This window comes from Vulpes lagopus, chromosome 11, assembly GCF_018345385.1.
Source record: "Vulpes lagopus strain Blue_001 chromosome 11, ASM1834538v1, whole genome shotgun sequence".
Lineage (NCBI taxonomy): Eukaryota > Metazoa > Chordata > Mammalia > Carnivora > Canidae > Vulpes > Vulpes lagopus.
In genome coordinates, this window is record NC_054834.1 from 73,318,601 (window position 1) to 73,343,673 (window position 25,073).

Sequence of the window (25,073 nt, forward strand, 5' to 3'; positions counted from 1 at the left end):
CAGCAACTTCTCAGCCCTTGGACCCCTGGCAGATGTCACTTCCTGAACCCTCCCAGATGTCCCACTCTCACTCTGATCATCTCTGCTCAGCTCTGATCCCTCTAGCCCCATGGGGTCTTTGGGGCCTGACAGTGTCAACCCAGGAAGGCTAGGGCAAGCCACAGGCTGATGGGGAAGGGGCTTCCTCCCTGGAGAAAGAAATCCCAGAAGCATCCCAGCCTCTCATCCCCTTTGGCCAGCAGAGCAGGATTCAGGTGCCCCAGAAAAGCTCAAGCTTCAGGTTGCCACCAGCCTCGGGGGTGCCTGGGACACACTCTCCTCCCCCTCAGTGAAGAGGCCATGCCAGGCAAAATGGCTATGCCCAACCTGTGCCCCACGCCCTCTTCATCCTGCCTGGTGACTCCCAGCGGAGGAAGGACTGGAAGTAGGTAGCAGAGCACTTGCTCCATGTTGGACCTGGGAATGTGGCCCAAGGGCTGGGATGGAAAGGGCTGGTGGCCAAGGGACACATGGTTGAGGGCACCTGCCACTGTCATAGCCTCCATGCCAGGCGAGTGCGGTGGACCCACCAGGAGGGAGCACAATGTCCTCTGGCTGGCCCCCAGTCCCACCTGCCTTCACAGAAACTGCTGCTTCTGGGGATTCCCACACAGCCACAAGGGTCGGGCCCATCTGTCCAGCCAGGAAACATGGAGATGGAAACAGGCCCTGTGAAGGGCCCAGGGTGTGCACTGGGCGGGGGTAGAGCAAGCACGACACCAAGTAGGTCCTCTAGGCTGACCACCCCCCTCTGTGACCAAGAAGGGAAAGCACGTTGTGACACTTACCACAGTGGCGGCTTGAGAGTTAACAGGGCACCTCGAGAAGGAATAAGAGGGGGGCAGGGGGAGTTTGCAAGGTGCCCAGTTGGAGGCGAGGGGCCCTGGGGGCCGCCCCACCCCCACCTGCCAGCCTACCTGCCCCGGTCAGGCTTGAGCTCACTGCCACCCCATGCCCCATGGATAGTGGGCCCCAGAGCATGCAGTGGGATGGCCCGGCTGGCCTCTGGTCCTTCGTCAGAGGTGGCAGATGTGGGCCGTGCTGGGGGTGAGCCACCCCCGTGCGAGGCAGCCTTCTGGGCACTGGGTCCGATGAACAGACTGCCAAGGGGGTGGCAGCTCGTTACTGGCCATGTGGCTCTCAGAGGCCTCAGCGCCACCTGGGTTGAGAGGGTTGAGTTGGGCTTAACTTAGACTCCAGCCACAGAGAGCTGCAGAGGGCTGGACTCTTTCTCTCCCAGCTTTGGCCACCCCTGGACGGAGGCACCAGAGGGCCCGGCTCCTGCTGCCCTGGCTCCCTGGGGCTGTCTGCCCGGCCACTCAGTGGTCCCATACATCTGCTCATCTCCTCACTCATTCACTCATGGGGTGTTTGCTAAGCACCTGCTCTGTGCCATGATCTACACTGGGCACACACTGGCCACCAGGGAATCCCTGCCTCCTGCCCCTGAGTGGTCCATCATCTGACAGGGAGACACTCACACTTCAGTTGGGGGACTCTGAGGAGGGCAGCCCAGGAGACATGGATGAAGCCTCCTGGAAGTGTGGGGAAGGCTTCTTGTAGGAAGTGACCGTGAAACTTTGTTTTGGTTGTGGAGGTGAAGAAGGGCCTTGTCTGTCCCAGCAAGCCAGGCTTGGTGATGGATCGGGAGCCTGGAGGTCAGGCCACAGGCCAGCCTGGTCATTGACTTGCTCTGTGACCCAGGTCAGGCACTGCCCTTCTCTGAGCTTCTGTCAACAGTTGGCTTTGGCCCCTGCCTTGTAAAGCACGCAAGCTGGCAGGGACCCCAGTGAGATGAGGCCACAAGCCTGGACCACAGGCCACTCATTGCTCTACTTGGGCAGCCTCAGGAGAGAGTGGAGGCAGACTGGCGGCCCCCCTCCCTCCATCCTGCCGCTTGGGCCTGGGGACCCTGACCCATACCAACTTCCTTTAAGGCCTGAGGCACTGAGAGAGATGAAGAGGAGCCGGGTCCTCTTACTCCAGGGTTTGGACCCACGCCCTGCCACCTCCTGACTGTGTGGTCCATGGCATATCACACCACCTCCTCGAGCTTGCTTTTCTCATCTGCTGGATGGGGGGGGGGGGGGGGAATGATAATTATAACAACTAATTGTCAGTTCTCCTGTAAGTGTAGGCACTGGGCGTAGATTTTCCATGCGTTATCTTGACTTTTCCCCCAAGACTGAAAGGTAGACCTCGCCATTCTGTTCTAAATAAGGACTCAGAGGAAGATGAGATTAAGACTCATCTCAAAACCACAGACCCTTGGTGCCTGGATGGCTCAATTGGTTAAGCACACGACTTCAACTCAGGTCAGGATCCCAGGGTCCTGGGATCAAGCCCCATGTTGGGAATCCACACTCAGCGGGGAGTCTGGTTTTGCCTCTGCTCATGCTCATGCTCATGCTCTCTCTCCTCTCTCAAATAAATAAATAAAATCTAAAAACAAACAAACAAACAAACAAACAAAAACTTCCAAAACAGCAGGACTGGCTTAGAACTCCAATTTTTCTGTTCAAAGACCAGAGACCCCAGCTACTTCCTTTAGTAACTTTCTTACCAGATCCTGTCTCAAGCCAGGCTCAGCCAGACACACAGAAAGGCATGGAAGCCAGACCCTGGGGCTTACCCTGGAGGAGTCAGGAGAACCAGGGGCCGGCAGTCCTCCTGCCCCAGGGTGTTTGGAAACCAGGACACATAGGATTGCAGGACCTTGCATCATGAGGGAATGAGCCACCCCACTGGGGAAACCACCACCACCACCACCCCACCCCAGAAATCACTGGCCAAATGTCACATCTGGTGAAGCATATGCTACCACCATCACTTCCCTCCAGCCTCCCAGACCTCATGCAGAAACTATCCTGAACTTTGTTGCAGGATACACTGAGGAATTCTTGGGCTTCTTGGGCTTCTGGGCCCTGCATTCAGGGCAGTCATAGTCTGGGGACAAGGGGCTAGAAAGAGGTCACTGGCCCATGAAGTCTGCATAGCCCTAGTACAGTGGCACCCCCAGTGTGGCATAGCATGCCACCCGTTGTGTACTCCTGAGCCCATCGCCAAACCTCCCTGTGCCTGTCTCCTTGCCACTGGCCCCATAGGCTGTGTGATGATACTGTGCAATAATTGGTGTGAAAAGTTTTGCATGGGGCCTGGTACCTAGGGAGCACTCAATGCACACACTGTTGGAATCATATGACATTTCTTTGGGTAGGAGCCACTGGCCCACATGGGACATGCCTTTTGCCATGTGGAATTCCAATGGTTGGAACCTCAGAGCCCTGTCTCTGACTCCCCCGTCTCTAGGCTCAGGCCTTTGCATTTCTCCACAAAGAACCACAGGCTGCTGGGAGCTCTTTCTGGTGAATGTGGCTGCAGGACTGTGGGGCAGCTTCTCTTTCTTTCCAAACCAGGTTTTCTCCCCTTCCTGGGGGTCTGGGAAGGGACCTTCCCTGAGAGCCTCCCAATAAATTATTTTCCTTATTTTCTTAAAAAATAATCTCTACATCCAACGTGTCACTGTAACTCAAAATCTTCGAGATCAAGAGTCATGTGCTCTACAGACTGAGCCAGCCAAGCTGCCCAAATTATTTTCCTTCTTAAATTAGCCTGAAATGGTGTCTGTCATCTGCAATCAGTAGACCCAGCTGGAGCAGTCAATGGTCTTGGGGCTGTGGCTCCCCCATCAGTTCTGGAGAAAGACATGAGGACAGTAAGGATGAAGGGGTCTCTTCCACAGCTGGGAAAATGTAGCCACTGAAGGTGGAATCTTCAAAGAACATTTCAAATGACTTGGGAGAATGTTTATGATAGATGCTTCAGTTGAAGAATAATTTACACAATATCCACAAGTTTTAATAAACAACTCAACTGGACACCTGGGTGACTCAGCGGTTGAGCAGCTGCCTTCAGCTCAGGGCGTGATCCCGAGTCTGGGGATTGAATCTTGCAATGGACTCTGCGGGGAGCCTGCTTCTCCCTCTGCCTGAGTCTCTGCCTCTCTCTGTGTCTCTCTTGAATAAGTAAAATTTTTAGAAAAAAAAAAATAACTCAATTATTTTGGACATGATATTCATGCATGTAAACTACCACCCAGCTCAAGACATAGGACATTTTCAACCCCCAGAAGGCTCTCGAGTGCCTTTTTTTTTTTTTAAGATTTTATTTATTTATTTTTAAATAAATTTTTAAGATTTATTTTTTAATAAAGATTTTTAATTTTAATTTTAATAAAGATTTTTAAGATTTTATTTATTTTATTTATTTATTTATTTATTTATTTATTTATTTATTTATTTTATTTATTCATGAGAGACAGAGAGAGAGACACACACACACAGGCAGAGGGAGAAGCAGGCTCCATACAGGCAGCCTGACGTGGGACTTGATCTCGGGTCTCCAGGATGATGCCCTGGGCTGAAGACGGAGCCACCTAGCCTGCCCCAAATAATACTTCCTAAAAGGAAACTGTTACCCTGATTTCTACCTCCATTGACTAAGTCTGCTCTTCTAGAACTTCAAAAATGGGACCGGTGTGTCCTCTTTTGTCTATCTTTTTGCACTCCATGTTACAACCATGAGATTCCTTTCAAGTGTGGTGTGTCCTCTTCATCACAGTTGTAGTAGTCAATCATGGAAATATACCACAATTTGTTTATACATTCTACTCCTTTTGGACATTTGCATTGTTTCCTCTCTGGGGCTACTGCCAGTGGTGCTGCTGCGCATTGTTCACGCCTGCCTGTTGCTGGACATAAGCAGTCAGCAGTCATTTCTATCAGGTACCGACCTACATCCAGCAGTGCAATTACTGGTTCTTAAGATATGTGTGTGTTGGGGATCCCGGGGTGGCTCAGCGGTTTAGCGCCTGCCTTTGGCCCAGGGCATGATCCTGGAGACCCGGGATTGAGTCCCACATCAGGCTCCCGGCATGGAGCCTGCTTCTCCCTCTGCCTGTGTCTCTGCCTCTCTCTCTCATGAATGAATATATTTTTAAAAATCTTTAAAGGAGTGAAAGATGGTAACTAATAAAAAAAGATATGTGTGTGTTGACATTTTGTTATGAAAAACCTCAAATCTACAGAAAATTTGAATCGTTCAGTGAATCCCACAATGCACTTCACATGGACACCATAACTACTATTCTACTGTAGCTGTCGTATCGTATTTCTATCCATCGCCCATTCCTCTGTCCATCCATTAATCTATCTACTGTTGCCAAGGCAGCAATATAATTTTAAGGAAAAAAAGGCAGACACAAAATTATTCCAAACCCATAGACTCAAAGAGATTGGGAGGGCATCCAGCAAACCCCCAATGACCATGGTGATGTCTGCCTGGCAGGATGGGGCTCTAACTCCCCAGGAGAAGAAAAGGTGGCAGGGACCAAGGAAGTAGAACAGAAGGAAACTGCTCCATAAATCTCCTGACCCTAAGAGGTGTGAATGAAAGGCTCAGAGGGCCCATCCCAAGCTGAGGAAAGGTGGCCAGTAAAAGGGGGAGAATCTCATCACCAGCAACATTTAAGCTGAAATTTGGGAGAAGGTTCTGGACAAAGAGACCAGGATACTGTGCTGTGTCTAGGTATTTATTTCTATGAAAAGCTTTCACAGGTATGCAAATAGCCAGTAAGCACATGGAAAGATGCTCGGCATCACTAATCATTAAGGGAAATGCAAATCAAAACTTCAAGGAGATACCATTTCACACCTTTTAGAAGCCCATTACTAAAGATAAAACAGAAAAACAAACAAACAGAAAGCAGTGATGTTGGTGAGAGTATGCAGAAACTGGAGCCCTTGTGTACTGTGGGAGGGTAAAAATGGTGCAGCCGCTTATGGAAAAAAAAGTATGTGGTTCCTCAAAAAATTAAACATAGAATCACCATTTGATCCAATAATTGCACTTCACACACGGAAGAATTGAAAGTAGAGATTTGAACAGATATTTGTACCCCAAAATTCCTAGCAATATTATTCACAATAGCTGGTAGGTAGAAGCAAACAATCAAATGCATGAATGGGTAAAACAATGCGGCATATCTTTTTTTTTTTTTTTAAGATTTTATTTATTCATTCATGAGAGACACAGAAAGAGAGGCAGAGACACAGGCAGAGGGAGGAGAAGCAGGCTTCATGCAAGGAGCCCGATGTGGACCCGATCCCGAGAACCCGGGATCGGGCCCTGAGCTGAAGGCAGACGCTCAACCGCTGAGCCACCCAGGTGTCCCACGATGTGGCATATCCATACAACGGAATTTTTTTTGTTGTTATAGCACAACTTACATATTTCAAAAGGACAAAAAATTAGTATCATTTACAGTATTTTAAGATAAATTGCCTTTGAATGGGAGCTTTCTTTCCAGTACTTTTTAGGTCTATGAGACGTATCTAGAAAATGCATTACTGTGGAAAATGACTGCTTGAATCGAATGGCAAGGGTGAGGGGAGGGCCTGTGTTTTCTCTTTTTGATTAATTGCTGTAATACCGTCCTTCAGGTGGCTGAGGGAATTTCATGTCTTCTTAGACATCATTAGGTGCCGCAGCTCTTGCAGGACAAGTTTGGTGCTATATGAGTTCTGTCATTTTGCTAGTACGGATATGGCTTTTGGGTCCACCACTCCACTAGAACTATAAACTCCATATTAATTTTTGTTACAAATCTTACAAAGGGGGGTTGCTTCTGGGTACTTAGGTCTACATTCTATTTTAAGGTTGTATATTCAGTTTTCATAAATTGTTCTTGGAGGCCCAATTATCATCCCTGTCCATCTTGTTTTTGTTTTTGTTTTTTTAATATTTTATTTATTCATGAGAGACCCAGAGACAGAGAGAGAGAGACAGAGACACAGGCAGAGGGAGAAGCAGGCTTCTCACAGGGACCCCATTGTGGGACCCAATCCCCAAACTGGGATCATGCCCTGAGCCAAAGGCAGATGCTCAACCGTTGAGCCACCCAGGTGTCCCCCCGTCCATCTTGTGTCATATCTTCGTCATCTTCTAGACCCCAGCTAACAGTGCCATCTCTTACTCCTTTCTGGCCTTCTTCCAATTCTTCCAACAGTCAAAAATTGTGAGGCACTTTTGCTCCCAAGCCCGTGGTAGCTGCCATCTTGGGCCACTGTCCCATACAACGGAATAATATTCAGTCTTTTTTTAAATTTTTATTTATTTATGATAGTCACACACACACAGAGAGAGAGAGAGAGTCAGAGACATAGGCAGAGGGAGAAGCAGGCTCCATGCACCGGGACCCCGACGTAGGATTCGATCCCGGGTCTCCAGGATCGCACCCTGGGCCAAAGGCAGGCGCCAAACCGCTGCGCCACCCAGGGATCCCGTTATTCAGTCTTAAAACGGAATACAATTCTGGGATGCCTGCTGGCTCAGTGGTTGAGCGTCTGCCTTTGGCTTAGGTCGCGATCCTGGGGTCCTGGAATCGAGTCCCGCACTGGGCTCCCCACAGGGAGCCTGCTTCTCCCTCTGCCTATGTCTCTGCCTCTCTCTGTGTCTCTCATAAATAAACAAAATCTTTAAAAAGAACAAACAAACAAACAAAAGATATGCAGAGCAGACAAATTCAGACACAGAAGGTGGAATAGAGGCTACCAGGGGTTGGAGGGGGTATGGGAGGTTGTTTAATGCAGACAGTTTCAGTTCTATGAGAGGAAAAAAGTGCTAGAGATTGGTTGCACAACATTGTGAATTTACTTAACACCAATGAATTATACAGTTAAATGTGTTTAAGATGGTAAAGTTGGGGTGCCTGGGTGGCTCAGTCGGATGGGCATCTGCCTTTGCCTCGGGTCATGGTCCCACGGTCCCAGGTCCTGGGATCGAGCCCTGCGACAGGCTTCCTGCTCAGTGGGGAGTCTGCTTCTCCCTCTCCCTCGTCCCCCCACTACCTTGCTCATGCTGTCTCTGTCCTCTCTCTCTTTCAAATGAATAAATAAAATCGTTATTTTATTTTTTTTAAATAAAATCTTAAAAAAAAAATGGTAAAGTTGATGAGAAAGACCAACTTCCTGGAACAGGAAGAGAAAGACCAACTTCCTGGAACAGGAAGTAGGACAGTATAAGGACCCCACTATGCTCGGGGCATGGATTTCAGGTAAAACCAGTTGAACCAGTTATAGGGTATTCAGGAACATTCAGCTTTTCTGTGTGGCAGTTGAGAAGGGCAGGTTGGGCTCACCTAAGGTGGGGGTTTGCCAGGTGATTACAGCAGAGGAAGGGTCAGCCAAGTGCTAGGACGCTCAGCTCCCAGATGGCAGTCACTGAGCACCACAGAGCCCTGCTTCTGGCTCACACAAACTCCTTGCATGTGTTGGTGGCCAAGCATCTCTCCTCAGCTTTGGGACACAAGACTCCCTGTCTTGTAATGCTGGCTTCACCTTGCACCCAGCGCCCTGGCTTACCATGGAAGGGGATGACTATGGGGAAGGTATACTGGGTATTTAACCCTCAAGGCTGTTCAGGGACATGTTCAACTCTGTTCCTATCTTGGTCTATTCACATGATGGGCAGGTTGTCTCCCACGTGCTGATCCAGGGACCCAGGTGTCTTGGAGCTGGTGTGGCTGCCCTGGCTTCTTCCCTTGGATCCTTTGCTGCTAGTCAGAGACAAGGGACATGGCAGGTGCAAAGAGGCTTTCCCAGAAGTGGCCTTTTTAAGGAGTCATGTGGTCCTTGTCTGCTGCAAAGGAGCAGGGGACTGGGAAATATGATCTTCCTACTTGCCCAAGAAGGAGAGGTGCCCCTGGATAGTGGGAGTGTTCTCTCAGCGTCTCTGTCAAGAGAGCCAAGTATGTTCATGAGGGGTGGAATCCACACTGGGGCTGCTGGCTGGAGGGCAGATAGTGCTAAGGCCACCAACGGAGGCTTGAAAGGAGTCAGAAGGGGCACCTGGGTGGCTCAGTGGTTGAGCTGAGCGTCTGTCTGCCTTTGGCTCAGTCGAGATCCCGGGGTCCTGGGATTGAGTCCTGCATGGGGCTCCCCTCAGGGAGCCTCCTTTCCCTCTGCCTATGTCTCTGCCTCTCTGTGCCTCTCATGAATAAATGAAATCTTTAAAAGAAAGAAAAATCAATCAATCAATCAGAAATCTGTAGCTAGGGAGGGTCCTAGAGGAGAGGTCTAAGTGCAGAGCTGGGGCCAATGGACCCAAAGTGGGATGCTCCAAAACAAATTTCAGGATGGGGCTATTTCCAGTGATGAGTGCAGAGCATGGCAGCTGGCATCCACATAAGAAAAGAAGGCACAGACTTCTAGTTATAAAATAAATAAGTCACGGGGATTAAAAGAACAGCATAGGGAACAAATTGTCAGTGGTATTGTAATCACATTGTATGGTGACAGATGGTGACTAACTGACCCTGGTGCCAGGAGCATAAGGTATAGAATTGTCCAATCACTATGTTGTACACCTGAAACCCATATAACATTGTATGTCAGCTATACTTCAATTAAAAAAAAAGTGTTTTTTTTTTTAAGATTTTATTTATTTATTCATGAGAGACACAGAGAGGGGGCAGGTACACAGGCAGAGGGAGAAGCAGGCTCCATGCAGGGACCCCAATGCGGGACTCTATCCCAGGACTCCAGGACCACACCCTGAGCCTAAGGCAGATGCCCAACCACTGGGCCACTCAGGCGTCCCCAAAAAAGTGTTTTAAAAGAGGGTGAAAAAAAGAGAGAGAGAGAGAGAGAGAGAGAGCCAGCGAGGGTTCAAGAACACAGGCCAGAGTGGCAGGGGTCATGCAGGTAGATGCGGAGAACCATGTTCTTTTCTCTTTTCAGGCCCTGGCCACGTTCCAGGTTCTGTCCTCAGCTCTAGTCACTCTGTGATCCTTCTAATGACCATACGGGGCAGGGACTCCTGTTGTCCCCACTTTACCGGCAGGGAACAGAGATGCAAACAGTACAATCACCTGATCGGGGCCAAACTGTGAACAGGGTGGACCCGGGATGAGCAGTCAGGCAACGTGGCGCCCCGCGCCCCGTGGGGCATCTCCCGTTCCTTCCGTGAACACGCACAGGGCCCCTAGCGCCTGCGGGCCCTGAAGGCGGTGTAGGGGCCCAGAGAGGGTGGGGAGCTCGCCGCACGAGCCCCCCAGGGAGGGGGCTGGGAGCGCGGACCCTTGGCCTCGGTCGGTCGCAGCCCGGATTAGTCCTGGCTCCGGGGACGCGAACCTTTGCCCGGTCACACGCTGGCGCCGTGGCCCAGGGCGGTTCCTTGCTGCTGTTGCTCTAATTGCGAGGGCAGCTTGGTCAGGCTGGTCGGAGGGGGGCAGACAGCCGTCGGTGGACCGAACATTGCGGGGGGGGGGGGGGGGGGGCTCCGGCCAGGCCCCGCGGGGCCGCGGGACTTGCAGGGCAGGGTGGCCACGCCGGGAGGGAGGCCGAGCTGAGTGGCTCGCCCTGGTGGGTGGGATCTGGGGGGGCACCCCCTCTCGGCGCAGACCCCGCCCCCTCCTCCTCCTGCCCGGCACCTGCCAGCTGGGCCTGCACCCTCTCTTGCCCAGAGGGGAGTGGCGCAGGAATCCCGCCGGGCCAGATTCCTTACCCCAAGGACAGCGGCTCCGCCTGGAATTTGGCCCAGACAGCGGGGCTGGGAGGAGGGTCCAGCCACAGCCTCCCAGGACCCAGATCTTCCAAGGTCGCCTTCTGCTTTCTCCTTCATTCTCTCCCTCTACCCTGTTACATGGCGTTCTAAGAGGCTCTGGGACCAGCCAGGGTCACATGGAGGGTCGCCAGTGGGGTTCCACCGACTTCTGAGTGGCTTTGTCAGGCCCTGTGGGATTGAGGGCTGCCAGCTTCCTTGCTTCCCAGTCGCTCACTAAAAGGGAGTGAGGACAGAGTCAGGGGCATTGGGGCTAGGGATGCCAAGTACCCCTAAGAGAAGAGACCCTCCCAGCAAGTAGAAGCCAGATCCTGGGCTGGGAGAAAGGGAAGTAGATGGGCGTGGCCCAGCAGTGGCCATGGCATCCTGGATAAGCAGAGCCCTGGGTCTCAGCTTACCCATCTGCACAGGGCATCTTTGGATCCTGCTGGTTCTCTTCCACAGAAAGGAGAGCTGTGCCAAGGCCACCTGGCACAAGTCCAGCCCGCAGAGCCCAGGGCTGACTGAGGAGACAGGAGCTCAGTAGGCTGCAGTGTCAGAGTCAAGGCTTCTGGACTTCTAGTCCAGAAGTCTCATTCCCATGCCATGACGTTCATCATATCTAGGATCTTTTTAAAAATGCACTTATTGGGGCAGCCTGGGTGGCTCAGTTGGTTAAGCATCTGCCTTTGGCTAGTGTCATAATCCCAGGGTCCTGGCATTGAGCCCTTCATTGGGCTCCCTGCTCAGCAGGGAGCCTACTTCTCCCTCTCCCTCTGCCTTTCCCCCTGCTTGTGCTCTGTCAAATAAATAAAATATTTTTAAAAGTTAAAATGCACTTATTGTGTTACAAAAGTAATGCTTGTAAGGCTCAAAACCACAGGATAGGTATTCACCAAATTTAGAAAGTAAGTTTGAAAGATGTACTTTAAAACACAGGCTACTCTCTCTCTCTCAAATAGATAAATAAAATCTTTAAAAAAAAAGGAGGGGGGTGGTAATCTCTGGATGGCTCAGCGGTTTAGCACCTGCCTTCAGTTCGGGATGTGATCCTGGAGTCCCGGGATCAAGTCCCACACTGGGCTCCCTGCACGGAGCCTGTGCAGATGGGTAAGCTGAGACCCACGGCTCTGCTTATCCAGGATGCCGGTGTCTCTGTCTCTGCCTCTCTCTCTCTCTCTCATGAATAAATATATAAAAGCTTTTTTAAAGAACAAACAAACCAACCACAGGCTCTGGGTGGCCCTTGGGATCACTTCCAGTAGATGGATGGCCATTGCCCAGGGTCTCCCGCAGGGACCTCAGAAGGGCCTTGTATTTAGATTTTGGCTGTCTTCTCTAAATAAGGACAGATTAACACAGAGATATGTGGTCAGGCTTGAAAGATGTTCTTCACACTATACCCTTTGCCACTATTAGCGTATGTACAGTAAAATTATCTTGCCTGAGACCTTTTGCATGTGTGATATACAAGCATCAATTTGTTCAGCATAAGTATTTAAAATATGACCTGGTTTTAATAATCCTATTGAAGTATTTCTTCATTTTTGAAAGTGCCAGGAGTCTCAAAAAACAGAAAAGGCCCCAGGCCCTCTTAGACCTCTAGGAGCCCCCAGAGTTCCTGTAGGCTATGTTCTCCCAGGGGCACTTGGGATGTACTGCTTGCAGGTGCTCCCTTCCTGACAACAGGTGATGGCTGCTGTCTTCCAGCCTCTGGGAATCCAGCTAATAGTCAGTAGAAAGGCACAGCCGCCCTTCGTGGGGTCCTGACTTTGTGGCCGGTACTTTCTCAGCTTGTGTCAGTGACTCTCCCAACAATGCTGTAGGGTAGGAACAATGATCTTCCTCTGGCTTGGACAGGTAGGTGACTTGTCCAAGGCCACAACAGGCATGGAGGCACAAGATCCAAAGATAGGTTTTTACCTATCTTTCATTACATTCACTCTGTGCTCAGGATCCCTGCAAAATGGGGGATGGTGGGAGGGCCTGTTCCATCCACCAGACAGTAGGCATTCAAGTCACCGGCTTTCTTTAAGCCCGCCAGGCCCTAAGCCCTGCCTGTGGCCTGAATTCACTGGGGCTAAGTATATGGTAGGAGGCCACCAAGTAGGACTACGCTTGGGCTCAGAGACCTGCTGCTAGGCCAGCCCAGTCTCTAGCTAGCTGACAGAGTAGGGTAGGACCAAACCCAGGCATGCCATGAAGAGGCCCAGCCCCTTGTTACTCTGCTGGAGGGGACTGAAACCCAATCGGAGCATATAGGATCTCAGCCTGTTGGCCTCTGAGCACTCCCCATCAATATTTTAAGGCTCAGAAAAGAAGTAGGGGGGCCTAGTCCCGGGTGCAGCCTAGAAGGGGGTGGCAAGCCCAGCACAGCTAGGACTCTGCTGCCTCATTGAACCCCCACTGCACCTAATGGTCCAAAGGTGATTTTGATGCAGATGGACAAGTCTCCTCTGCATTCACAGGAAGTCCTGGGGTGAGGTCTCTTCCATTTTGGGGGGTGTAGACTCAGAAAGCTCTTCCTTTGAATAGGCCTTGCAGTTGGAATTGATGGCAGGGCTGTGGCCCATGGGACCCTGGTCTGCCCAGTGGTCCTGGGGACACCCCTGCCCAGTCCCACAGGCCAGACCAGAGGCATGAGTCTGCAGGAATGTCAGGGACTGGTCAGACTTCCCAACCACCTCCTTCCCACATTGCTCCTAAGGCCTATCACCCACACCCTCTGTGTCTGCTCTCAGAATTCAGCAACAACCAGAGCTTTTGGAAATTATTTTCTTATGTCCCAGAAGGAAGTTTTTGCTATGGGAACACCCTCTCTCCAGCCCCAGTACCTGCCATAGCAAATTTCTCTTTAAGCCTTGGCCACTTGTGCATGCATATTGACATTTTGATCAGAGAATGTACATTCCATCCAAAAATGAATTCTTTTCTGAGATGACATTGTCTTCTTGGGCTGAGCTGCTCCAAGTATGTATATTATTCATTACTGAATACCAGCCACTGGCAGAGAAGCCATGTCATGCAGTACACTACATAACAATACAGGTGCTTCTTGCTCCTGGCATCCTCTTGTTCCCCCGTCACAACACCTCTGTGCCTTGGGGATTACACCAAGCATGCTTCGTTTTACTGTGCTTTGTTTCATTGCACTTCACAGACACTGCATTTTTTAACAGATGCAAGATTTGTGGCAACCTCGCATCAAGCAAGGCTGTCGGTACCATTTTTTCCAACAGCATTGACTCTCTTGGTGTCTCTGTGTCACATTTTAGTAATTATAGCAATATTTCCAACTTTTTCCTCATTATTGTATTTGTTATGATGATCTGCGATGACAACTCACTGTAAGTTCAGAGAATGATTAGCATTTATTAGCAGTATTTTCTTTAAAGATTTTTTCAAGTAATCTCAACATCTGATGTGGGGCTTAAAATCACAACCCTGAGATCGAGAGTCCCATGCTCTACCATCCAGGTGTCTTGCGATAAAATATTTTTAAATTAAGGCATATACGCTGTTTTTTATTTTGGACATGCTATTGTACACTTAATGAACTATAGTATAGGGATCCCTGGGTGGCGCAGCGGTTTGGCGCCTGCCTTTGGCCCAGGGCGCGATCCTGGAGACCCGGGATCGAATCCCACGTCGGGCTCCCGGTGCATGGAGCCTGCTTCTCCCTCTGTCTGTGTCTCTGCCTCTCTCTCTCTCTCTGTGTGACTATCATAAATTAAAAAAAAAAAAAAATGAACTATAGTATAGTGGAATTATTACTTTTATCTGCACTGGGAAATCAAAACATTCATTTCACTGACTTTATTGTGATATCTGCTTTATTGTGGTGGCCTGGAACTGAACCTGTAATGTCTCTGAGGTATGCCTGTCAGCCCCATTTTACAGCTGAGGAAACTGAGGCTCAGTTCAAAGATATGGTTAGGAAGTACTGAGCCAGAATTTCATCTAGTCAGCCAATATTTGAGTGTCCACAAACATCAGGGCCTGTCTGTCATGGGTTCGGAGAAAGATATTCAAGGTCCCAGCTTTCCTGGAGGCTCCATGTGTTGAGAAGATGGACAATACACAATAAACAAACAGGGATGAGGAGAGAGGCACTGGGTGGCCGTGGTTGGACAGTGTTGCTATTCTAGATTGGAATAGGAGCCAGGCAGAGCTGTTTTCCTCACTATGCAGTGTTGCCAATGACTGGCCCAGTGAAGGCCCTTGATAAATAATGTGGAAAATGAATCCTTCGTATCACCTTTGACCTGGCCACATTTAACTCCTGATACACCAACGTGTAGGCTCAACATCTTTTTTTTTTTTTTTTTTTGAGTAAGCTCTACGTCCATTGTGGGGCCTGAACTCGCCACCCCCAGATCTAGAGGCACATGCCCTATTTGACTAAGCCAGCTAAGTGCTCCATGGACCCAAATATCTTTTATTTTATTTTATTTTATTTATTTATTTATTTATTTATTTATTTATTTATTTATTTATTTAATTATGATAGTCAGAGAGAGAGAGAGAGAGAGAGAGAGGCAGACACATAGGCAGAGGGAGAAGCAGGCTCCATGCACCCGGAGCCTGATGTGGGATTCGATCTTGGGTCTCCAGGATCGCGCCCTGGGCCAAAGGCAGGCGCCAAACCGCTGCGCCACCCAGGGATCCCCCCAAATATCTTTTATAGCTTGGTCCAGGTGCTGGACGAACACTGAGGTTATTTCCAGCTTTCTCCAATTACAGATGGTGAGGCAGTGGATGGTATGATGCATGGGGCTTTCCGCTCTGGATGACTTCTTGGGAGAAAGTCTTGAGAATGTGGTTGGCAGCTCAAAGGTCACGAACATATTTATCACTCTGGGTTTGTCCTTGTGGAGCCTGATAGGTCCGGTGCTTTTCCTGAGCCCCTACTTGGTGCCAAGCCCCATCTTCATTATACATCCTCATTGATTACTCTGGAAAGGGGACTGCCTGGAAAATGCCTTTTTCAACCTTTCAAAGCCTTGCTCAAACACCCCCTGGCAAGGCTTCCCTTACTTTTAGGGCAGAATTAGTCTTTTTTTCATGTAAAACCTATTATTTTAGCATCATGATATGCCAAGCTTCCTCAGCCTCTGCTCTGGTGGTTTTGTCCCAGCACTAAGGGTGGGAGCTGAGTGGCCAAGTCAAGGATGAGCTTATTAGAGCTACATTCAGGATTTTGTTTGATTGTAGGGGAGGGAAGTTTTCTACCCTCTTGGAAGTAATATTCTTCACACAAAGGAGCCAGGATGTCCTGCGCTCACTTCTCATCTTAGCTAAGAGACCTCAGCTGAGGCATGCAGCTTCTGTAGGACTCAGTCTTCATATCTATAAATGGAAGTACCTTTAATAAGGCATCCTTTCCTTCCCACAGGGAGCTGCCATCCCATAAAGGCGCCTGTGGGTTCTAACAGCCCAAACCAGCAGATGCCAGAGTTACTTCTAGTGCCCTTTCCTCCCTGCCAGGTTTCTGGCATTCCGGAGATTACTAGGTGGCTGCCAGGGGACAGTGGGACAAAAAGGTCTGTCACCTGCGCAGGCCGGTGGACACGGCCCCACCTCCCTTACGAGTATTATTTTTAGACAAAGTCCTTGGCTATTTTATCTAAATGGCCTGACTGGAGACCTTGACTTCCCAGCTTTTCAAATATCCAATGGGACTCTCACCTTCCCTTCCACCCAAACGCCTAGGCTACACCCAGGTCCTTAGCCCAGTGTTCCGGACCCATCTCTACAGCTGTCTCATCAAAAGCCCCCTTTCATTAGGACGCTTTTTCTCAATCAGACCATTTTCTTGGAGCAAGTTCAGCTAAGTACACGCTGTCTAAAAAGAGATTTTCGGGCAGGCTGAAATCCCACAGAAGCCATTTTCTGTAATCCAGGCGCTTAATTTCCTAAGCAGCCTGGGAAACCTCTCGTCCCAGCTCATGTCCCATAAACTAGGATCCATAATTTTTATGCTTATCTGTAACCCACTTCCAGAAAGGATCGGGGCGGGAGGGTCAAAGAGGAGTGAGGCACAGCGGCCCCTATGGCAAGGGGAGCAGGGCCGTCGTCCCCCTCCGCGGGCAAAGGTGCATTAGTCGCGGTCACGGGGCTGCCCCCTGCGCGGGGCGGGGCGCGCCCACAAAGCCAGCAGCCCCGTGTCATTCACCTTTGGCCGGAGCCCCGCTGCGGGATGCCGCCCCGCCCGCCCCGAGCCTCGAGGCTCTGGCGTCCTCAGCACCAAGGACAGGGAAACTGAGGCTGCCGGAGACCTGGACCTGGGCTTCTGACCAGGGGATAAGTCACTCCTCTGGCTTCTGGCTGGACGCAGCGTGGCCGCGAGGAGCTGAGCCGGCGCCGGGAAATGTTATAAAAACACACCCACGGAGCTGCAGAAGGAGGGGCCCTGCCCCAAGGTCGTGCGGAAAGAGGAGCCAGCTTCCAGGCACCAGCTTCCTGCTTGCCCCCGGCCAGGCCCCGGCCTCTGACGCCCTGGGGTCTCCAGGGGCCCAAGCAAACTTTCGGCTCACAGACCCGAGCCCCAGACCCCCGCTGAGGGGTCGCCCTCACCCGGTCCCCGCACCACTCCAGGGGCGCCCCCGCGCCTCGCGCGCTGCCCTCCAACCCCGCGACCCCCGGCGCCGGCTCGACGCCCCGCCCCCCGCCCCCCGCGCCGGCCCCGCCCCCCGCGCCGGCAGCGCCCGGGGCGGGGGGCGGCACCGCAGCCAATAGGGAGGTGGCGTGGCGAGGGCGGCGGCGGTTGTGATGCGCCGGGCCGGCGGGCGCCAGCCAATCCGCGGCGAGCTCGAGGGCGGGCTGCGACGCGAGCGGCGCTCCTCGTGCGGCGGCGGTATAGGAGCGAGCGCCGCGGCCAGCAGGGCCAGCCGAGCGCCGCCGCCGCCGCCGCCGCCGCCGCCGCCGCCCGCCGCCCGCTCCCTCCGCGCCGCCGCCCCGCGTCCGCCCGGCGCGCCCGCAACCGCCGCGCCCGCTCCCGGCCGGCCCGTCGGAGAGCCGGCGAGCCGCCTCCGCGCCCGGCCTCCGTGAGGGGGGCGCCCGGCCGGACCCTGAGCCTCGCCCTCTCGCGCTGCGGCCGCCCGCGCCTCCTCAGCCGTCTGCCCGGCATGAAGACCAAGTTCTGCAACGGGGGCGAGGCGGAGCCCTCGCCGCTCGGGCTGCTGCTGAGCTGCGGCGGCGGCGGCGGCGGCGGCAACGCAGCCCCGGCGCCCGGCGTGGGGCAGCAGCGCGACGCCGCCAGCGACCGCGAGCCCAAGCAGCTGGGCGGCCCGCCGCCGCCGCTCGCGCTGCCCCAGCCGCCGCCGCCGCCGCTGCCGCTGCCCCCGCCGCCGCCGGCCGACGAGCAGCCCGACCCTCGGACGCGGCGCAGGGCCTATCTGTGGTGCAGGGAGTTCCTGCCCGGCGCCTGGCGGGGCCTTCTCGAGGACCAGTTCCACATCAGCGTCATCAGGTCGGTGGCGGTGCCCCGCCGGGGTGGGCGCCCGGGGCCCCCGCGGCCAGCCGCTACCCGCCGCTACCCGGTCAGGTGATGCTGCCGGGCGGGGGCGGGGCCTGCGGGCCGAGGGGGCGGGGCCTGCGGGCCGCGCGGTGGCTCCGGACCCGGTTCCCCGACCGCGGCCGGGGCCCCGCGGCGCCGCCGGGACCTTCCAGGAGACAGGCTGTTGGGGGGGGGGGGGCGGTCTCGTGGGAAACCGTCAGCAGAACAATGCCGCTGAATCACAAGTGCGTTTTGTCCCGAAGCCTAACATTTGCCTGGGAAGTCCCTTTGCGGTTGAGGGCCTTGAGAACGCGGACGGGTGTCGTGACTGACTTTCAAAAAAAATCACCTGGTAACTTGGTTTCTAGTTCCTCGAGTCCGTGGGTTTGCTTTTTCTCTCCGCTCTCATTTATTTGTTAGTGTCCAAGGGGGTAATAGTGGTTCATCCGCGCCGACACTGTTCAGGCCCAGGGCTGTATTTGTGGTCAAAGTTTAGGAGGTGTGGCTCCAAGAATTATGAGCAAGGGAGAAGGAGTTTCCCTCCTTTTCCCCTCCCACTTTTTAAACTAAAAATGTTGAGTCGTAAATTTAAATGACAAAAAGAGTATGTGTAATGTATTCAGACTTAACAGGAAAACAGACTCCCTTGGTTTCTGCTGCCATGAGATAACCATTTAACAGTTTGTGTGTGTCCTTCTGTTGAGACCTTTAAAAATGCATTTCTTTTTTTTTCTCTCTGCTGACTTTCTTTTAGCTGGTTGGCCAGGTTGAGCGTCCTATGTAGAAACTGGCTGGCTGCCACTGATAATCCCCAAATCCAGTTGTAGTCATTTGATTCCTTTTCAGTGCCCAGCCTTTGAGCAGAGCTGCCAGTGCGACACAATAACCAAGCTTCACTTCCTTGTTGTGCCTGTGGCCTCTCACAGATTTGCTCATGGAGCAGTGAGAGTCAAAAGGTAGGAATGAAAAACAGATGTTCAGATAATCTCACAATTGCCTACTGACGTTTTGTTTTGTTTTGTTTTGTTTTGTTTTGATGAAACTCTCCAAAACGATCACATTTAGTTAGGCCTGAAAATTCCTCCTTGAAAAAGGCGATAGAGCTCATCAGAGGCCGTGTCATCAGTCCGTAAGATGAAAAACCTAGAGGGGCTTGAGGTTAGTGGCTGTTTGCTTTTGTCAGAGCCTGAACTGCTAGGTCTCTTGTACCCCTCCTCCTGCTCTGGTGCCCTTGCCTGTTGCCTGTGAAGACGTTTGGACACCCTGGGATCCAGCCTTAAGACTTTTTTTGTGGCTCCTTTTGGGGGACTGTCACTGGTCAGTTAAACCTTTGTGTTTTCCCAAAACTGTCATTGTAAGAGCATTGAGGATGTGTTTTGTTTCTTTTCTCCAAGACTAAGTAGTCTTAGGAATGGTCTTGGAAGCTTCATTTTGGTTTGGTTTTAAAACAATGTATGGGATACATTGCCTCTTAGTTCTGTTTTCTGAAAGAGAATGTGGTTATGGAATCCATTTAATAAGGAGAAAAGAGGTGACTTAGGACACAGGAAGAGGGTAAGAGGTAAGGGGGTGATACCTAGCTTTTAAAAGCAAAAGAGGCAGTTGAGGGTGGGGAATAGGGTTCCTCTTGGTTGAAATCTGGTGAACCTCCATGGGCAGTGGCCTTTCCTGTGGCTCCAGCTATTAGGTGTTACTCTTGACGATCTTTCAGCTTTGGCTGAGTGCTGGTCCCTCTGCAGCGCTTTATCAGACCTTACCACCTCATCTCAGTCCATCTGTCCCACATTTAACCCTATTACTCCTTCCCACCCTGGAATATGCTTTTGCTGCTTTCTGTTTTGGGTTGGTAACAGCAGCTGGCCAGAACCCCAGGACCACTGCCACCTTTGCACTCCCCCAGAAGCCCCTCCTCTACCTGCAGTGGCAGGTGAGATCACGTGAGCTGCTTCTGCATCCATACCTGCTGTCTTCTCTCTGTGCTGTTTCTGAGGCCAGGAGTTCAGGTCTGTGTCCTTGCTTAGACCTGGCACAGGAGGCGCCTTTGGATGTCCTTGTGCTTTGGGCTCCCTCCTCCAGTTCTGGGTCCCCTTGCTAGGTATTTCTCAAATATTGTTACTCTTTGTTTCAAAGTTTATGTGGCTTCCTGTGGCTGGGGAATAAAATCCAGACTTGTTTGCATGCTTTAAACTTGGGCCCCAGCCTCCCTTTCTAGAGTGGTTCCTTTTTGTTGCTGTTGTTTGAAAATTGCTTTTTCCCTCTAACCAGAAGCAAGCAGCAATGAGCTCCTTACACGGGACCCTGCGTTTCCTGAATGAGCTTTGTGCTTTCATTTCTAGGCCTTTCTTTGCTCTTATACTTGGCTTGGCAGCCTGGTGTGTCTGCTTTTAAACTTCCTCCTTCAAGGCCTAGCTTAAGGAGAAACAGAATTAATTTCTTTATTTATGTCTTTTCTGTAGCACTTCATAACCATACGCAGCTTCACAGCAACAGTAGCTACCACATTTCTGTGTTTATTCTTTGCCATTTCTGTTGGGTTGAATTCCTAGAGGGCATTTTCTTTTTCTTTTTCTTTTTCTTTTTTTTTCTTTTTCTTTTCTTTCTTTCTTTTTTCTTTTTTTTTTTTTTTTTTTAAGGGGCTTTTTCTATTCCTCTCTATCTCTAGCAATGGAATTGTGCCTGACTCCTGGTGGGCACTGAATTTTAAATTGACCTCTTTGCTATCCTCTTATCTGTAATGACAGGGGTCTTTTTAACCAGACTATTGTTTGCTTGAGTCCCTGTAGCGAGGAGTGTTATAGGGAAAGATAAGAATGATCACATTAGGGCACCTGGGTGGCTCCTTGGTTAATTGCCCAGCTCTTGCTTTTGGCTCATGATCTTAGGGTTAGATCATGATCTTAGGGTTGTAAGATCGAGCCCCGCATGGGGCTCTGTGCTGGGTGTGGAATCTGCTAAAGATCTACCTCAACCCTGACCCTCCTCATGCTTGCTCTCTCTCAAAAAAAAAAAAAAAAAAAAAAAAAAAAGGAATTATTGTAACATAAACATCGTCATTAATAAACTGACCACTTGAAAGTTTTGTCCATGCCTGCCATCACAGCTGCTCACTAGCTTCTGTTCAGGCTTATCAAATCAAAGGTTTGTTACCATTCTCATTGATGATTGGTAAAAGTCACAATCAGTTGTGAAATGAAATTGCAGATCTTTTAAGATTTCATGAAGTTTGATGGAAAAAACGTTTGAGAGCTTTTAAAGCCTCACACATACCTGTTGACACATTACATCCCACGGACTGGCTAACAGTTGAAAACTGATAGAGAAGGTGATACCCTGAGATCTCCCAAGTAGAATAATTTAATTACCAAAAAAACTGAGAGAATTCCATGAAAATACTGTCCAAATCCCTAGACATATTTGCACAATAATGCGGTAAGGATCAGATAGGGAGTGAGTTGTAGTTTATGGTGTTATCAATAAGTTTTTTTGATAAAAGTATACCAAAATTCCCTACTTAGTTTCCTTCTTATGTACACAGTTACATTTATAACCTAAATTGTTATGTATAACTTTTAGTTTCATTTCTCAAGCTGAAGTTTCATTTACATTTTGTTTTTACTATTTACTGTGAAAATTTGGTCCCTCATGTGGCCTTACTTTTTTATTTTTTATTTTTAAATCTTTTTATTTTATTTTTTATTTTTTTTTATTTATGATAGTCACACAGAGAAAGAGGGGCAGAGACATAGGCAGAGGGAGAAGCAGGCTCCCTGCAGGAAGCCCGATGTGGGATTTGATCCCGGGTCTCCAGGATCACGCCCTGGGCCAAAGGCAGGCGCTTAAACCGCTGCACCACCCAGGGATCCCCACTTTTTTATTTTTTTTTAAAGCTTTTATTTATTTATTCATGAGAGACAGAAAGAGAGAGAGAGAGGCAGAGATACAGGCAGAGGGAGAAGCAGGCTCCATGCAGGGAGCCCAATGTGGGACTCGATCCCGGGTCTCCAGGATCACACCCCAGGCTGAAGTTGGCACTAAACCACTGAGCCACCTGTTTTTTTTTTTTTTTTAAGATTTTATTTATTTATTCATGAGAGTCACACAGAGGCAGAGATGCAGACAGAGGGAGAAGCAGGCTCCTCGCAGGGAGCCTGATATGGGACTCAATCCCTAGACTGGGATCATGCCCTGAGCCGAAGGCAGATTGCTGAGCCACCCAGGCATCCAAAAGTGGCCTTACTTTTTAAAAAAATTAATAAATTTGGGGTGCCTGCCTGGCTCAGTCCATGGAGCATGTGACTCTTGATCTCAGGGTCATATATTCAAGACCCACTTTGGATGTAGAGCTTACTTAGAAAAAAATTAATGAACTTAACTTTTTTAAAAAATTATTTATTTATTTATTTATTTGAGACCCAGAGAGAGAGAGAGAGAGAGAGAGAGAGAGAGAAGCAGAGACACAGGCAGAGGGAGAAGCAGGCTCCATGCAGGGACCTGGATGTGGGACTCGATCACAGGACTCCAGGATCATGCCCTGGGCTGAAGGCAGGTGCTAAACCACTGAGCCACCCAGGCGTCCCAGAACTTAACTTTTCTAGAGCAGTTTTATTTTATTATTATTATTTTTTTAGAGCAGTTTTAGATTCACAGCCAAATTGCAGAAAGTACAGAGTTCCCATATATCCTGTGTCCCCTGTCACCCCACCGGAGTGGTACATGGTTACAGTTGATGAACTGATGTCATTATCATTCAGAGTCCCTAATTTACACTGAGGTTCACTCAGCGTTGTACATTCAATGGGTTTGGACAAATGTATGTCATGTATCTACCATTGTAGCATCCTGTAGAGTAGCTTCACTGCCCTAAAGATCCTCTGTCCTCTGCCTGTCCCTCTCTCCTCCCAACCCTTTTTCTCAAATGTTCTTTGATTTGAAGCATAAAGTATGTAGCCTTCATATTGGTTTCTTTCCTTATCAGTATGCATTTAAAAGTCTCCATGTCTTTTCATGGCTTACTATATCATGATCGTATATTTCATTTTAATACTGAATAATATTTCATCACCCAGATGTACCACAGTTTATTCATTTACCTTCTGAAGGACATCTTGGTTGCTTCCAAGTTTGGCAGTTATGAATAAAGGTGTTGTAAAAAAAAAAAAAAGTGTTGTAAATATCCACGTGCAGCTTTTTGTGTTGATGCAAGTTTTCAACTCTTTGAGTAAATACGAAGTTGTGCATTTGCTGTATTGTGTGGTAAGAGCATGTTTTGTTTTGTAAGAAATGACCAGTCTCTCTTCCAGAGTGGTTGTGCCATCTTGCATTCCCATCAGCACTGAAGGAGAGCTCCTGGTGCTCCACACCTTCCCCAGCATTTGGCATCAGCGTTCTAGATTTGGGCCACTCTGATAGATGTGCACTGGTATCTTGTTGTTTTGGGGTTTTGTTTTTTTTTTAAGATTTATTTATTTCACAGAGTTAGGGAGCACAAGCATGTGGAGCAGCAGAGGTAGAGGGAGATACAGACTCCCCGCTGAGCAGGGAGCCCGACGTGGGGCTCCATCCCATCCCAGGACCCTGGGATCATGACCTGAGCTGAAGGCAGATGCTTAACCGACTGAGCCATCCAGGCGCCCATGGCATCTTGTTTTAATTTGCAATTCCCTAATGGCATATGACATGGGGAATCTTTTTATCTGCTTATGTGCCTTCTGTATATCTTTTTTTTTTTCCTGTATATCTTCTTTGGTGAGGTTTGTGTTTAGGTTTTTTTGCTCATTTTTTATGTTATTTTTATTTTTTAAAAGATTTTATTTATTCCTGAGACACACACACACATACACACACACACACACACACAGAGGCAGAGACACAGGCAGAGGGAGAAGGAGGCTCCATGCAGGGAGCCCAACGTGGGACTCAATCCCGGGTCTCCAGGCTCACGCCCTGGGCTGAAGGCAGTGCTAAACTGCTGAGCCACCCAGGCTGCCCATTTTGCCCATTTTTTAAATCGAGTTGCCTATTTTTTTATTGTTGCATTTTAAGAGGTCTTTGTATCTTTTAGCTAATAGTCCTTTATCCAGTGTGTCTTCTGCAGATATTTTCTCCCAGTTTGTGATTGTCACCTTATTTTCTTGAATAGTGTCTTTGTGGAGTTTTAAGTTTTAATGATTTCCAGGGGCCCCTGGAACTCTGTTGGTTAAGCATCTACCTTCGGCTCAGGTTGGGATTTCAGGGTCCGGAGATCCAACCCTGAGTCTAGTTCCCTGCTCAGTGGGGAGCCTGCTTCTTCCTCTCCCACTCCCCCTACTTGTGTGCTCACGCTCTTTGTTGAATAAATAAACAAAATCTTAAAAAAAAAATTTTTAATGAATTCCACCTTATCAATCATTTCTTTCATGGATTGTGCCTTTGGTGTTGTATGTAAAATGTAATCACCATGAGCAAGGCTGTTTATTTATTTGTTTGTTTATTTATTTTAAGGTTTTATTTATTTATCCATGAGAGACACACAGAGAGAGAGGCAGGGACACAGGCAGAGGGAGAAGCAGGCTCCATGCAGGGACCCTGATGCGGGACTCGATCTTGGATCTCTAGGATCACACCCTGGGCGGAAGGCGGCGCTAAACTGCTGAACCACCTGGGCTGCCCGAGCAAGGCTGTTTAGATGATAGTGTGGTTTGTAGTTTTGCATTTTATGTTTAGGTCTAGGATCCATTTTGTGTTAACTTTTGTAAAGGATGTAAGGTTTGTGTCTGGATTTCTTTCTTTTCTTTCTTTTCTTTTCTTTTCTTTTCTTTCTTTCTTTCTTTCTTTCTTTCTTTCTTTCTTCCTTCCTTCCTTCCTTCCTTCCTTCCTTCCTTCCTTCCTTCCTTCCTTCCTTTCTTTCTTTCCCTTCCTTCCTTTCTTTCCTTTCTTCTTCTTTCCTAGATTTATTTAT

At 49.7% G+C, this 25,073-nt stretch overlaps 1 protein-coding gene and 1 pseudogene across 5 annotated transcripts in view; one reads left to right on the plus strand and one right to left on the minus strand.

Moving 5' to 3' along the window:
- Positions 1-6,513: 6,513 nt before the first annotated feature.
- LOC121501297 lies at positions 6,514-7,153 on the minus strand (annotated as a pseudogene).
- Positions 7,154-17,548: 10,395 nt separating this feature from the next.
- Positions 17,549-25,073, plus strand: part of CHKA (choline kinase alpha) — a 66,997-nt gene continuing 59,472 nt past the window's right edge. For 2 of the 5 annotated variants that reach the window (XM_041773551.1, XM_041773552.1), the window contains exon 1: positions 17,550-18,109. In XM_041773551.1, the coding sequence (XP_041629485.1) occupies positions 17,766-18,109 (344 nt within the window). In that variant the 5' untranslated portion in view covers positions 17,550-17,765. Of the gene's footprint in view, positions 18,110-18,350; positions 18,489-19,067; positions 19,093-25,073 lie in introns of those variants that run through there. The other 3 variants (XM_041773555.1, XM_041773553.1, XM_041773554.1) reach the window with 3 other exon arrangements.